The sequence below is a fragment of the Typopeltis vanoorti genome, chromosome 23 (assembly GCF_054136105.1).
Source record: "Typopeltis vanoorti isolate ZY-2024b chromosome 23, IOZ_Tvanoo_1.0, whole genome shotgun sequence".
NCBI classification, from domain to species: domain Eukaryota; kingdom Metazoa; phylum Arthropoda; class Arachnida; order Uropygi; family Thelyphonidae; genus Typopeltis; species Typopeltis vanoorti.
In genome coordinates, this window is record NC_143571.1 from 68,704,435 (window position 1) to 68,720,642 (window position 16,208).

Sequence of the window (16,208 nt, forward strand, 5' to 3'; positions counted from 1 at the left end):
AATAAGGAAATACTAGATAGTCCTGGTGCTTAAGGAGAAGTTGTATATTTTGAGAAAATGTCTGATAAAGAACACACTCTAATGAACATTTATTTATTTGTAAGAATTTGTTGTAAAAAAAGAAAAAAAAAGCTCATTCTGTTAGGTTGGTAAGTATGTGTAAAACACATAGTTCTTAATTCAATTATATATACCTTGTATATGCATATACTGGTCACTGAATTAGAAACTTTATGCAATGTATGTAAAAATCACTTATATGCAAAATACTTGGTAAATTGTGTTATAGGCAGTTATTTAAGAATGCTGCTGATCAGTGTTGTTGATCACAATGGGGAAAACAGAGATCTTTCGGAGATCGATAAAAGGCTTATTGTAGGGGCCCATCTGGCTGAAACCGTGATTTTGAAAACAGCAGAGCCAACTGGTTTCTCAAAATGTGAGATATTCCGAGTGTTTAATCACTGGAAAAATAACCTACATTGATTGTAAGAGGGATAATTGTGGTTCTAAGACAGTATCTCAGTAACAAAATCAGCATCGTCTGAGAAGGCTTGTATGGACAAACAGAACTTCCTGTGTGCAGCAATTAATCAAACATTTAATGAAGGCTGTTCCTGATCCATATCTCACTGAACTATGCATAGGGAATTCAAGAGCATTGGTATTGGCAGTGCTTATACAGAAACCACTAATTTCTATGAAGAACTGGAAAGTTCATCTACAGTGGTATCAGGAATACCATTACTGGACACTGGAAGACTGGAAAAAGTCGTGGTCTAACAAGTCACATTACACCCTGTCTGTACTGATGGTAAGCAGAGAGTTTGGCAGTAGCCTCATGAAGCAATGACCCCAACTTGCCTTGTAAACACAACTCGATATTCTGGAGGTAGCGTCATGATGTAGGGCATGTTTTATTGGTACGGAACAGGTTCCCTTATATTGTTCAAAGGGTAGGTGTCTTCCAAGGAATATCTGATCATCTACAGTGGTGTCAGGAATACCATTACTGGACACCGGAAGACTGGAAAAAGTCGTGGTCTAACAAGTCACATTACACCCTATCTGTACTGATGGTAAGCAGAGAGTTTGGCAGTAGCCTCATGAAGCAATGACCCCAGCTTGCCTTGTAAACACAACTTGATATTCTGGAGGTAGTGTCATGATGTAGGGCATGTTTTATTGGTATGGAACAGGTTCCCTGATATTGTTCGAAGGGTGGGTGTCTTCCAAGGAATATCTGATCATTGTTGTCAATCAAGTGCATCCTGAAATGTTGACTTTTTATCCAGCGGGAGACTTTTGTTTCATGGACAGCAGTGGTTCAGCGAACATGACAGCAACTTCCACCATCTTCCCAGGCCACCACAAAACCTCGATCAAAACCCCCATTGAAGATGTATCGAACATGTTAGAAAAACAGATCCGGGAGCAAAGTCCTCTTCCATTAAATCTGAGCCTGTGTTAATGGACTGTCTGGTGAGCACCTGGTATGTTGTAGATGTGCTGTAATTTGGACTAAAGGAGGTCAAACATGGTCTTAAATAAATGTTTCTAATTCAGTGGCCAGTATGTGTAGTTGTCTCACTGGTTTTGCCACTAAATGTAGCTTTGTCAGGATAAACACATCAAAAATATAAATGTAAGGTTAGCGATTGTAAACTAAAAACACTACCAAATGAAGTTTGTAGAAACTGTTACAGCATGAATAATAGAAACATGTGAAATACGTGGGAATTGATATGAATTAATTGCTTATCCAGCATTGTTTGCAGATGGTTTGTGGAAAAGTTGAAATCTACCATCTGAAAGGATCTAATGAGAGATTTCTACATGCCACATAGGATCTTTCCTTGGTTCTTATTATGGACTCTTCAGAAAAGATGACTGCAGCTGATTCTTTTATCTGACAAGAGATGCAGTTGTCTTCTAAGTGGGGTATAGAGTTCCTATTCAAATCAGTGTTATGGTGTGTGTTGGGGACGGGGGGATTAGCTAAGTCAAAATTGTCTTCTCTGTTGTGAGCAACATCTCCAAAATGGTCTTTCTTTTCTTAGCTCAAAACTTCTCGAAATCTGACCTATATATGAAAGGACACATGAGCAGGAAATTCCTGTAAAAAAGCCCTGTATACCCCAGGATTTTTGTAGAAGGGGATTATTATCTTTAGGAGAGTGGAGCAGACTATATAGTAATAATATCTGTGCAAACCTGTTCTTTATAAGATTTATAAATATGAAATACTTTGAATAAATGAATAAGTATAATGTCTCTTAAAATGATATTCTTTAACTACTACAGTCAAAGAACAATCATATAGCATGGCTGTCCTTGAAATAAAGTAAAAAACTGCTCATATTCAGTTTTTTTAAGCTACAGGCATTTTTGCTTATTTAGGGGACTACAATTTATGAAGAAATTTAGAATATTTGTAGAATTTTACTCAGATGCACACTAATAAATCAAATCCATTTATAAACTTTCATTAACACATAAAAGTGGGTATCATTTATAATTCAACTTAAAATTCTTTACTTAAATTAATGTGGTAATGAAAATATAACACTTCTTTTATTTATATAAAAGTTTTTTAAATAACTGCATCATATGAGCATATTTCAGCATTTTTGGTCAAATTTCATCTGCTCCAGCTGCCTTTCCACATTTCAGGTTTTCGATGACTTTTTCTACTTCAAGTATGGATATGTTCCTGACTGCATTCTTGTTGGGAGTTTTCTACCATCATGATGACACTTCTTGTTTCATTTGGCAGTCTTTCAAAGTAATTGCTCCGGACATCTAGAATATCTTTGTCTTCAATTTTCATGTCACCTTTATCGTCTTTGATTCCTTTTTACAGCTCTTTCCTCCATTTTTAAGCTTTTTCAATATCTTCCAGAATTCTTCAACCTTCCTAATATTTATTTTCTATATTCTTACCAAAGTTTCCTATGACTTTTGTTTAGCTAATTTTAAACAGTGCTTTGATTTCTACCATTTTTCTCTGTATTCCCTAAGAGCACAAGGTAACTTACTTGCCAGAAACTTTTGATATTCTTTCTTCTTTTCCTTGACTGCCTCTTTAATTTTCTGAGTCCAACACGGATTTCTGATTTTTCTATCCTATAGGATAAAAGAACAAGAACCAAACCAACGTTTGGTTCTTGTTCTTGGTTTTCAAATGTTTGTGTATTCGAGTCTACAATTCGCATCTGATAGCTGTTCAACTTTGATTCTTTTCAAAACTTTCTTGCACACCTTTCTTTTCAGTATGAAGTTCAATTTTATCCTGCTGACCACCAAATGGTGATCACTTCCTATTACAAATCCTCTGTATACTCTTGTGTCCTGAACCTGTGGGAAAACATTACTGCCTTAAAATATCTGAAATATAAAATATTGCTTAAAATATCTAAGGTTAAATAAACTCCAACATTCATCTTCATCTTTTACCACAGCTGCTTTTAGAACTCCTTTTGATTCAACAGGAATTAACCAAAACACTATGTTGGATCTTTGATAATGAAATGTTCACATAATATAGATACTACATATAGGGCTGAATGTGGGTTCAGAGAGACTATGACACATATATCTCAATGTTGTTTAGCCACAACATTAAAGTTCAAAGATGTGATACAATATGTGCTATCACAAAGAACCAGAAAGGAGCCAAATATCAGGACTCAGGTAGGCATAAGAAAACTTGATCTTTTGGCATCAAGAGATGTCATCCTGGATATTCAGGTTGGTGGATCAAACCAAGACCTTGATCAGGCAAATGAAGATAAGATAGATTATTTTGCTTTTAATCTATCTTAATTAATCTGGTTATTAAAAGTAATTGTTTAGAAGGATATAGCTGTCTACTAGTTTTTGTTTTTGCTATAACCATCTATAATAGAGGCTGGTGTGTGAAGTCCTATAAGTATGCACAGGTGTTATTTCTTAGTGCCCAAGACGTCAAAAATACTTTGCCTCCATCAATGCAACCAATGTCAAAGAACATTGGTTGCATTGATGATACATCAGTGAATGATGAACAGGATACCTGCGGAACAGGATACCTGCGGATAGTTACGCTTCAACATATGTTGAAGCTGGATGGTTACGCTTCAACATATGTTGGTAAAGCATGCAGATGATATGTGCTAGTTATTGCCCTATTAGGGTATTGTAACATGAATAATTTAAAAAAAATAATAATGTTATAAAGAATTGCTTTGTAAGTTTGCAGAGAACTCATGTATTGACTCTGTGTAATTTTAAATTTTAACTGTTTGGGTGTTTAAATGTGTTGGGAGCAAAAGAATAAAGTGACTGATATTATGGATAAGGCAGGATTGTCAAAGTGTTGTGAAGAATGGAACGGAAGCAGTGAATGATTGTACACAAAATATGAATGAGTGTTTGAAGGAAGTGGTTGACAGTAATAATGTGGATGACAAAATGCTAGCACAGAAAAATTGCACACTTACACAGACTCCTTCATGGGACAAAACATGAGCTTGAGTAACTGGAGAAAGGATTGGCATGTGGTACAGAAGGACAAAGAATGAAAGAAAGGATGAATGGGAAAAGCATAAAAGTGCGAGAAACTGGGAGAAAAGAGATAGTAGTGTATGGGGGATTCAATGATCAAAAAGTGATGAAAGCAGGTTTTCCAGATGTGAACATAAAGGATGTTAGTGAAGCTTTAAGTATGCAGAAGAAAGAAGTGCACAAATTAATTGCTTTGGCTGGCACAAATGATTTGAAAGATGAGAAATATGCAATGAGAGAAGATATGAGAGAGTTGTTAGTGAAGCAAAAATGAAGAGTAAGAAAGCAAAGATTGTGAGTCTGCTGTCTCAGTATGATAGGATAGAATTGAATAGAAGAACTATGATTGCCATTGAGTCAATGAGAAATTGTGCAGGAGGAATGGTGTGCAGTTTATAGATGTGTGGAGTGAATTTGATGGATGCAAGGATCTGTATGTGCTTTGTGGACTTCACTTAAATGGGTTTGGATTTAGGTGCTCGGAGAAAGTATTGTTCAGTAAGAGTTTGGAAGTGCAAAACCAGGGAAACTAGGGATGGGGGGGGGGGGGTATCAAGCATGTGTCTAGCCACCTCTAGGATAGATAAGTATGAGTGTAGGAATGATTATGAAGAGCTGAGAGTTTCCCAGGTTTTCAATCTGAACGGACAGGTAATTAAATTAATTAAATTATGTAAGGATATCTTTGGGATCCTTACATTTTCATTTGTTCCAACTGTAAGTTGAACAAACGGGAATGGATATGAGACTGGCAGCATGGATGGGCTGATAGATATTGGAAGGTGGTGTATGATGCCCTTCCTACCAAAGTGAATGAGGGTGACTAGTAGAGTGCCTCAAGTCTCTGTACTATGACCACTACTCTTTAATTTGTATGCTAATGATATACAAAAGATTTAAAGGGGGGGGGGATTCAGTTTTTTTCCCCAATGATGCAAAACTAGTGAGAACAAAGTTCATGAAGGTGGTGTAGATATCTTACAAGATGATTTAAATAAATTGACAGTGTGGGCAGAGGACAATGGTTGTCAATTCAGTGTTGTAAAATGTAAGGTAATGATGGTTAAAAATTATTATACACTTCGTATTATATTGTTTGCACTAACTGATATGACTACCAGTCTGCTTTTCATGATATCACAGGTCACCTTTATAAAGTTTGGGAAGTTCATTTTTTCCATGTAATCGCTAGCCCAAAGCAGTGACTCCTGACAATTTGGGGTCAAATGCACAATTCAGCAAGCCTGCAAATGTCATCAGTTAGCACTGCATTGGTTTTCGAATGGAAATTCAGGATGATGGTGTTGTACTTTTTATTTTTGTCTTGAACTGATTTTGATCTTGAACTTGAAGCATTGAGATTGCTAAGCTTTTGTGGAATTGTGTCAGTTTTCCAAAAAAAATTTCATAGAGCATAGGAATTATTTCTGGGAAAATTCCCATGTTACTCCTCATAGAACATGATAATATACTTTTCCAATTATCCATATGCTTACCAAAAATTAAAAATTCTTTAATACTAAGGAGGCATGGGGAGGGGGGGGGGAATGGATAAAAATGGCTTAGAATGTGATCTGTGTGATCAAACATCTTCCCTGCCTCCTCATTCACCAGATTTGCCTCCTGCCAACTTTTTCCTTTTCCCAGAGATGAGTTATGTCTTGAAAGGGGAGTGCTCAAGTGAACATCGAGGACATCCAATGTAGTGTTACCCCAGAGATTAAAGGAGATTCCTGTTCAGGACTTCCGCCATACTCATATATTTCTCATACATTTGAACACTTATATGAGACAGATGTAAATGTTGTGTGGGGTTGAAGCGAGATTATTTGGAATATGTATAATCTTTGATAGTTCCAAATATAGTTCTTTGTTTTGATATAATAATTCTTGTGTCATTACTTAACAGGCACGCTGTATGAATAGCTTATTAGCTGTGGGTATTTGAATACCTACAGCTAAGAATATATACATTCATATATATATATATATATATATATATATATATATATCAGTTTAATATTATTAAACTAATTAATTAATACTTTCATGGTCTGCTTTGAATGATAATGGAATATTTTCATTTTATTCTTTATCCAATACCATAATTCGTATTAATATATGAAACCAATTCTTATTAGGACTTGTTCTTTATGTTATTCAATAGCACTAGAAGAACAAGAGAATGCTTGGCCTTGTTTTGAATGCAATCAGCGCTTTGCTTCATCAGATGAACTTCAGAAACATCTTAATCAACACGATGAAGAAAATGGTGAATCTGATGATAGAGCTGGTCCTCGTACACGAAATAGAGGCAGAGGAAGAGGAAGACCACCAAAAAAAGTTCATTCTTCAAAGCTTAGGGTAGCACTTCAACTATTTTACTATTCATTCTTAATAATGATAGCAATTTATTTTTAAAGAAATAAAAATATTTTTAGGTGTGTTTAATATTACATGTTGTAAGTAACTTTAAACCCTACTCCCCTGAAGTAATGTATGTAAGCAACAAGGTTGCTTTGTCCATCAGACTATGCCTAATTAAGCCATTTCAGTTTTGAATTTTGGTAACTTCTAAGTGTATTATGCAAAATAATATGGGGTTATAATATCAGTTTAATACTAATTTTAAGAAATTTAGCACAAATGAAAGAGTGCAATTGCTGTGATAATGCATATTGTCAGTATACAATATTGCTATTGCCTTGTTTTACAGTGAAATGATAGTTAGATTTATCTGAAAAGTTTAAAATGGCAAATGTTACTCATTCTTGTATTTTTTCGTAATGTTTATTATCTATATTCTTAGTGAAGCCTTCCCAAAGTTCTGTTTAGCTACTTTTGCATTTAGCTTATCTCTCTTACCATGTTCTTTGAGGACTCTGCTGACTTACTCTCAGTATGCTTTCTTCTGTTTTGATAGCAACTTTTGACATGCTTTCTTCTTTTCCAGGACTGCTTCTTTAAACTTTTTGTGTCCACTATGGTGTTCTTTTCTTTCTGTCCTTGTGCAGAGCTTCACCAGATGTCTTTCTAGTGAATCGATCAGCATTTTTTCAATGTGCCACTGAGACTAAGATTTAGTTCTTGTTTGCAAACTGTTTCATTTTTTCTTGAATAATGTTTGTGTAATTGAATCTGCAGTTCACCTGTAAAAGCTGCTCAGCTTTAGTTCTTTTTCATCTTATTCTTATATATTGTTATTTTCAATCTGATATTCACATAACTCTTCTATCCTGAACCAGCATGTAGATTTTGCTGTCATCAATAACATAGTCAAGAGGCTTTTCTTACATCTTGTCTTCTCTCTTGCCTTGAACTTGTGCACATCATTATGTTGGAAGATGGTATTTAATGATTAGCCCATATCCTGAAAAGAAATCCAGCAAGTACTTACCATTATTATTAGCCTTTCCCCTTTTCTTCAAATTTTCTGAAAACTTTTCTGCATGCTTGGTGGGATTCATTTCTGCTCTGCTGTTTAGATCTCTAACAAAGACCAACTTTTCTGGGTTTTTTTATTATTATTATTATTATTATTGTCTGCCTTTGCTAATGTTTTGAAAAATTCCTTCACTTCTTTCTTAAAACTTTCTGTAGGACTTTAGGCAGAAACAAGTTTCATTGTTTATTTCCCCATTTTGAAGTTTGTCCACATAACTCTACTTGACATTGCCTTCCAATCAAGAAGTTTATCTTCATGTTTGGTGTTGAATATTACTGCTACTCCTTTTTTTTCCCCTTGACCATTATTGCCTTAATATAACATCCTGTGTTTATTATTTAGTAGAATCTCAATTTTTTTTTGGTCTTTGTCTCAGTAACACCAATTAAGTCCATGCAGTATTTTCCAATTTCTTTCTGCTGATACTATTTATGGTGATTAGAGAACTTTGTATTTTTTTAAACGATGGTCCATAACTTTTTCATATTCTTTAGTAGTTGCAGTTTCAAAGATGGCACAGAGAAGTGGCACTAAAAAAAAGTTTATAACAGCAATAAAATTACTATCATAACCAGGGCTCGACAAATATGCTCACCCACTCACCTGGGGCAAGTAGTTGCAGATTGCACAAAAGAGTATTTTTTATTTAATAAAAAATAACTTTTAATTGACATCTTTTTAACTTTTAAAAACACTGATGTAGCACTGCTGATCAGTTTATGGAATTCTTATGGTCTTGAGTGAGTACATATTTTGCACGATTTGTTGAGTCCTGATCATAACCAAAGCTAAAAGACTACTGTACCTTTCAGATTATAGATTGAGATCCTACCAAATCTTAGAGGAAAAGAGAGTGTATAAATTATCTTTGTTGAAAGATAATAAATTATTATTATCATGAACAACAGACTTCCATGCAATCAAGAGCCTCATCGTGGGAGGTCCCACTCTCACATGCACAGCTCATCGTACCTCAAATTAAATGCATTCACTGTTCCTGCATGCACAGATATTCTATGAAAAATCTCTTCCACATTAATCTGGTAATTATCCCTTATCAACTTATACATCTCAATCGTGTCTCTCCTCTTCCTTCTATCCGCTAGGCTCTGTAATTTGCATTCTCTTAACCTGTCCTCATTTTGCACACTCCTGAGATCAGAAACCAACTTAGTCAAGTCAGTCATCTCTGGACCCTCTTCCGACATTTCATCATACTTTTGAAAAACTGGTGACCAAATCTGTGCATAGTAATCCGTATGAGGCCTGATTGAAATCTTGTACAATGGAATCAAAACATCCTTACTTCTGCATGTCATTGTTCTCTACATCATTCCCATATTCCACTGTTTCGTCCTCCATTTTAATAAAATGTCCACGAAATTTCAAGTCTATCCACCACAACCCCCCATCTTCTTCAACTCAAATATCTCCAACAATCCTATACTCTGCATCCCATCTTTGCTTCCCAAATTTTAAAACTTTACACGTTGAAACATTAAACTGACATCCCCAGAGATTTGCCCATTCAGACAGTCTATTTTTTTTTTTTTTTTTTTTTTTTTTTTTTTTTTTTTTTTAAATAAAGCTACAGCTGCTCTACTTCTAAAAACTCACACCAACTTTGCATTATCTGCAATCAACTGTATATTGACATTTAAGCCATTTCCAGTGTCATTTGCATACAATTAAACAACAATGACTCCAAAACAGACCCCTGGGGCATACCACTAATTACTTTCCTCTTCTTGGATATCACTCCCCCATGCACAGCCAATGACTACGACTCATTGAAAATGTACACTCAAGGTGTTTTTAACTCCCCAGAACATTCCTTGAAGGCATGTAATGATATACCATCAAATCCAATGGCCTTGTTGACATCAAGTGTACTAATTTCCTCATATACCTCCTGCTCACTTCCCATTACCACAGCTCTCAAATTCTGCATTACGTTACAATTACAAGGAGGAAATACGAGGGTGGTCTGAAAGGTTCTCGGCCTCGACCATAGGTGGCAACACTCTCGGCAAGTTTTTTTTTTCAAAGTTGGTACATCTGTCATAAGCATCCATTTGAAATTGCAAGTCATTCTATCAAGTAGTTTGTTTTATACAGCAAAAGTGTTGTCCGTATCCCTTGAAATGGATAAAATTGAGTATCATGCATTTATAAAATTCTTTGTAAAAGAGGGTTTAATGCCAAAAGAAATTGATTCAAAGTTCATAAACGTTTATGGGCACCACTCTTCTCCTTCATTTTCTACAATTAAGAAATGGGCTGCTGAGTTTGAACGTGGCTGTACCAGCCTTGAAGATGATTTATGTGGAAGACGTCCAAAAATTGTAATAACACCAGAAATTTTGTTCAAGTGCACGATATGGTATTAAATGACTGGCGAGTCAAAGTGCATAAAATTGCTGAGACTATAGGCATTTCAAAAGAACGTGTAGGATATATTTTGCATGAAGAATTGCAAATGAAAAAGCTTTGCGCAAGATCGGTTCCACGCTTGCTCACAGCAGATCAAAAACGCACTCACGTGAAAATCTGAACAGTGCTTCAAGCATTTTAACAAGAATAAAACTGATTTTGTGCATCGATTTATTACTATGGATGAGACATGGATTCGCCATTACACACCAGAATCCAAACAGCAGTCAAAACAGTGGACAGAAGCCAGTTCTTCAGAGCCAAAGAAGACAAAGTCAGTTTTATCAGCAGGAAAGGTCATGGCATCAGTGTTTTGGGATGCTAAAGGCATTTTGTTTATTGATTATCTTGAAAAGATTAAAACAATAACCGGGGAATGTTATTACGATCTTTTGACCAGACTAGATGAAAAAATTCATGAGAAAAGACCTGATTTGCAGAAGAAAAAAATCATCTTTCATCAGACAATGCATCTTCCCACAAAGGTATTTTGGCAATGGGAAAATTAAGGGATCTGCACTATGAATTGTTGGAATATCCACCCTATTCCCCAGATTTGGCTCCCTCTGACTTCTATCTTTTTCCAAAACTAAAACTCTTCCTTGCTGGTCAGCGTTTTTCTTCGAATCAAGAGGTGATGGCAGCTGTAGAGGGATATTTTGCAGATCTTGCTGAGAACCACTACAGGGACAGGATAATTGCACTGGGGCATCGCTAGAATAAATGTATTTTTCTTAACAGAGATTATATTGAAAAATAAAAATAATTTTGAAATTATAAATTTGTTTTTTCATTGTTAGACCAAGAACTTTTCAGACCACCCATGTACTTCAATGAACTGCTCATTTAACATCTCTACTATATCCTCCTCAGTGTTTATCATTGACAAACATCATGCTCCCATAATCATTATTCCTTCTACTGGCCACATATAGAAAAAATTCCCTAGAATTTCTTTTAGCATCATTTGCTAACTGCTGCTTATATCACACTTTTGCTACCTTTACTAAGTGAGACTCCTTCTTTGTATTCCTGATGTAACTGATTATATCCACTCATCTTGTACTGCCTCCACAAGGTCCCTAAAGTTCAAAAATCTAATATCTCTCCTTTCAGTAATTGATGACAAAGACAGCCTACTTAAAAACTGGCCAAACATTTATTCAAATCACTTCCCCCCCCCCCAGACAGTTAGCCCTCATTTATTAAAAATTCTCTTCACTTTAAAACATTAATAAAAAATATGATCCTGACACATTTTGACATCATTGTCAACTTTGACATTATTTCATTCTTTACCTCTGATAGAGATCCTCACCCCCATCAAGCCATATTTCCTCTTTGAAATTTGAATTTTTCAGATTTACCATTTATTCTGGTTATTTTTCATGAAAATGAAAAATATACAAATAGCTAGATAGTACTGATTGATTTCACCTCTTCACCCCCTCTCCCAATAGTCAATTTCTATACAAAATATTTTGAAAACCAGCCACTCAACAAATACATATAACCCAGCAATTTTTGGTTATGCTACATAGATAATATGTTTGCTAAATGCCTAGTGGCCTAGATACATTAGATACATTTTAGTGCATCTAAACAGTCAACTTCCAAAAATATACTTCACACTAGAAAAATAAATTAACACTTGTCTCCCATTTTTAGACACACTGGTGGCATGACTACCTAATGGTTAATTATCCATTTGTAGAAAATCTAAATCTACAATTTAGCTAATGGCTGTAACTTATAAAATACTTCATACACTCTGTCTTGCAACCATCATACACAAGATCATATCAAAGTCTTTCCCATCTCTTATATTCAGAGTACACAATGAAATATAGCTAAATTGCTTCACAAATATAAACTCTATGCCACTTTGAAGCAATTCATTCATCTAGACCTTCATTCTTTTTAATAATGATCAACTCTTGTACATCCTGAAGTGTTTAAAGTTCCTTGTTCCTGCAAATCAGCCTATGTTAGACAGACTGGTAAATCAGTTAATGTCAGCCTTTGCAAACCATGCTCTGGTTATTCCCTACTTAGGATTAAATGGAAGAAGATGCCTGTGCTATATAGAGGTTATTATAGGTCTGAAATTCTATGTCTAGAATCAGCATGGCTTCGAAGCACTAACCTAACCTCAACAGGTTTGGTTGAATTAATTTACCAAAGTTCTGGGAGACAGTCATTCTGAGACCAAATTTAGCCTGACTTCTCATTACTTTATGGTTATCTGGCCACTAGGCAATATCTTCTTTAGATATTAGTTCTTTTTGGTTTACAATTTGAATTGTTTGAATTGAACTGTCTGAAGATGCTGGGTTAAATAAGTTAAAAATAACAAATAACTTGTTTTTTTAACAAATAAGTTAAAAAAAACAAGTTAAATTACATTTTTTTTTCTCTTGCCGTTGTCTATACTATGAATTCTGAGCTGTGCAATCGAGGTGCTTAGTGAGACATCTGGAAAGATTAGAGAGCAGAAGGAGGGTTGCTGGTGGAATAATAATGCACAAGAAGCAGCGACGATGAAGAGGAAGGCAAAGCAGAAGGGAGATGAGTCAAGAGTGGAAGAGAACAGAGAGAGAGAAAGTGAGAAGCTAAGATTGTTGTGGCACAGGCGAAGGCCATGGCATATCAAGATCTTTATGATCAATTAGAAACAAAGGTAGGACAGAAAAATTTATCGATTAGCAAAATGTAGAAATAAGGCATCAAAGGACATCTTACATGTGAGGCAGATCAAAGACTCTGGAGGAAGAGTGTTATGGAGGGATGTGGATATAAGAAACAGATGGAGAATATACTTTGAAGGACTTTTGAATGAGGAAAATGCAAGAACTCACAAAGAAAATGGGCAGCCTTATGATGGGGTGGTGCAGAACATCAGTAGAGTGGAAGTGAAGGAGGCCATGAAGAGGATGAAGAAAGGAAAATTAGAGGGCACCTGTTCATGAAAGTTTGCCAATAGGAAAATATACCCTGTGGAATGGAGGGAGAATACTCTTGTCCCCATCTACAAGGGTAAAGGGGAAGCACAAGACTGTAAGAATTACAGAGGAATAAAGTCGATGTCCTACACAATGAAAATCCTAGAAAGGGTTCTTGATGGAAGATTGAAGGAGGAGGTTGAGATTGCAAAAAAAAACATTGGCTTCATGCCTGGTTGATTTGGGTTACGGCAGATGATGGAAAACGTTTGGGAGAAACAATGGGAGCTACATCTGGTGTTTATTGATCTGGAGAAAGCATATGATAGAGTGCCAAAGCAAGAAGTGGAGGTGTCTGAGGGAGAAGAAGGTACTGGAGAAATATGTCAGGTTGGTGCAGGAGATGCACAGAAATGTGAAGACAAGAGTTCAGACCTGCCTGGGACAGACAGAAAGTTTTCAAGTGACAGTTGGCTTGCATCAAGGGGTCAACATTAAGTCCGTTAATGTTTAATATTGTGATGGAGGAGGTGAGAGACGATGTGCCTTGAACAATGTTGTATGCGGATACTGTGCAGATTCAAGAGAAAAAGTGGCAGCTAAACTGGAAAGATGGAGGAAAGTACTGGAAGAGAGAGGGAGGTATGAGACAGACAGAGTATATATGTTGCAAAGTGGACAGCGGCCAGGAGACAGATCTGGAGCTGGAAGTAAATGTCATCAGGAAGATTAGGGAATTTAGATACTTAGGTTCAATGGTGGAAGAGGATGGAGAGGCTGAGAAGGAAGTGGGATTCAGGATACCAGCGGGATGGAGGAACTGGAGAGAGAGAGAGATGGCTGGAGTGCTATGTGATAAGAGGGTTCCGATCAATCTAAAAGGCAAATCTATAGAACAGTAGTGAGACCAGCTCTAACGTATGCTATGGAAACTGTGGCCCTGAGGAAAAATAACATCAGCAGGATGGAGGTAGTGGAGATGAGAATGTTTAGGTGGATGTGCAGTGTGACCAGAAAGGATCGTCTGAGAAATGACTATGTGAGGGGGAACGGTGAAAGTTATGAACTTAGGAGCAAAAATACAGGAGGCAAGGTTGAGATGGTTTGGTCATATTATGTGGAAGGAAGATGAATGTGTGGGAAGAAAGATCATGCAGATGGATGTGCAGTGGAGGAGGAAATGCAGGCAGCCAAATAAGAGATGGAGGGAGCTGGTGGAGGAGGACTTGAGGATGAAGAACTTGGATGGGGTTACAGTCCAAGACAGGAGAATGTGGAGGAGACTCACCAAAAACAGTAACCCCACTTAAGCAGGACAAGCTGCAGAAGAAGAAGTTGTCTATACTGTGAATCATTCTTATGGATGGAGGTAGTGGATATAGATATGCTTATATTTTCATGTTGGTTTTAATTCTTCTGCTTCTGACTTCACATGTTTAGTTCATATCAGAATGATCTTCATTCTGATATGAAGATATCAGATAAGTATCATTTATTTCAGCTGATATAAGATTTCAAAATTATTATTATTATTAGACCTCCAGAGAGTCAAGGATTCATCAAGGGACATGAAAACTTAATTTGAAATTTGCATGTCTTCTGTCCAACTTTTTGTGCCATGAAGAAATTTATCAGCTGATCTATAAGATCCTCTCAGAAGTTTTAGAGACCTGTATTATATCATCCTTCATTCCCTTCTCTACTGATGCCTGCAGTCAACATACTCCCAATCTAATCTCATAATTTACATTCCATTATCCTAATACAATATAATCCCAAAGGGATAAGGGCCATGGAAAGGCTGCAAAGAAAAGTTACAGAGATTATATCAGGATTATGGAATGTAGATTATGAGGATATATTGAGAGTATGTGGACTGCAGACACCGGTAGACAGAAGAAAAGAGGAGTGATATGATAGAGCTCTATAAACTTTTGAGAGGGCATTATAGGATATTGGTTGATAAAATTCTTCATTATGTGGAAGGTGGGGGGAGGAAAAGGGTATATCTGCAGAAGTTAAGTTTGAGTGCAAAGAAGAAAGGGGTAAGAGCCACGTTTTTCTCTCATAGAACTGTGAGGAGAACAGTTTGTATGTTGAAGTAGTCAGTACATATAAGATAAGGTATGACAGCTGGTGTAGGTGATGTATGGTCTCCCTTGATAAGCTCTTGACTCCCTGGAGGTCTAATAATAATAACAACAATAATCATTGTAACTCTTCTTTGCAGCCTTTCCACAGCTTCTTTATCCTTTTGGAACCTAGGAAACCAAATCTGCACATATAAGTCCAGATGGTTATATCAAGGCCTTGTAAAGAGACAAAATGACTTCCATATAATTATATGTCAATGCTTGTTTCAACATTACAGTTATGCTCTGAGTTATGTTTGTGATATTTACTATCTGACCTTTCAACTTAAGTTGAAGTTCCTCTCCACCATAACTAAAAAGATCCGTAGGCTCACTGGTTTCTTGCAGAATAATCCCACCTATATAACATACCATTGGAAATCTCATCACACCAGAGTGCATAACTTGACACTTAATAATGATGAACCAGTAGCTGTTATCACTTTCACACACTTTCAGATTATTAGTCATTGTGTAAGTGCTGTATACCAGTAGCATTCTGATTGCTTTTAGACAACTGATGATCTCCTGTCATTCCCTTCCTGGCAGGAGATCTTCAATGTCATTATCAGTCCCTTCCTAATATCATTGATATTATATATTAATTAAACAATGATGATCAAAGCACACACCACTTTATTTTCACAATCCAGCTTTGTGTTCCTAAAATGGTTGTAACTTCTCTGGCCTGTGTTTTATATATTTCATAAC

The 16,208-nt window shown here is 36.1% G+C and overlaps 1 protein-coding gene across 3 annotated transcripts in view; it reads left to right on the forward strand.

The window, feature by feature from the left end:
• LOC150093934 (uncharacterized) overlaps positions 1–16,208 on the forward strand; it is a 513,542-nt gene that overhangs the window by 236,861 nt on the left and 260,473 nt on the right. For all 3 annotated transcript variants that reach the window (XM_090412955.1, XM_090412957.1, XM_090412956.1), the window contains exon 13: positions 6,713–6,909. In XM_090412955.1, coding sequence (XP_090269081.1) covers positions 6,713–6,909 — 197 coding nt within the window. The remainder of the gene's footprint in view (positions 1–6,712; positions 6,910–16,208) is intronic.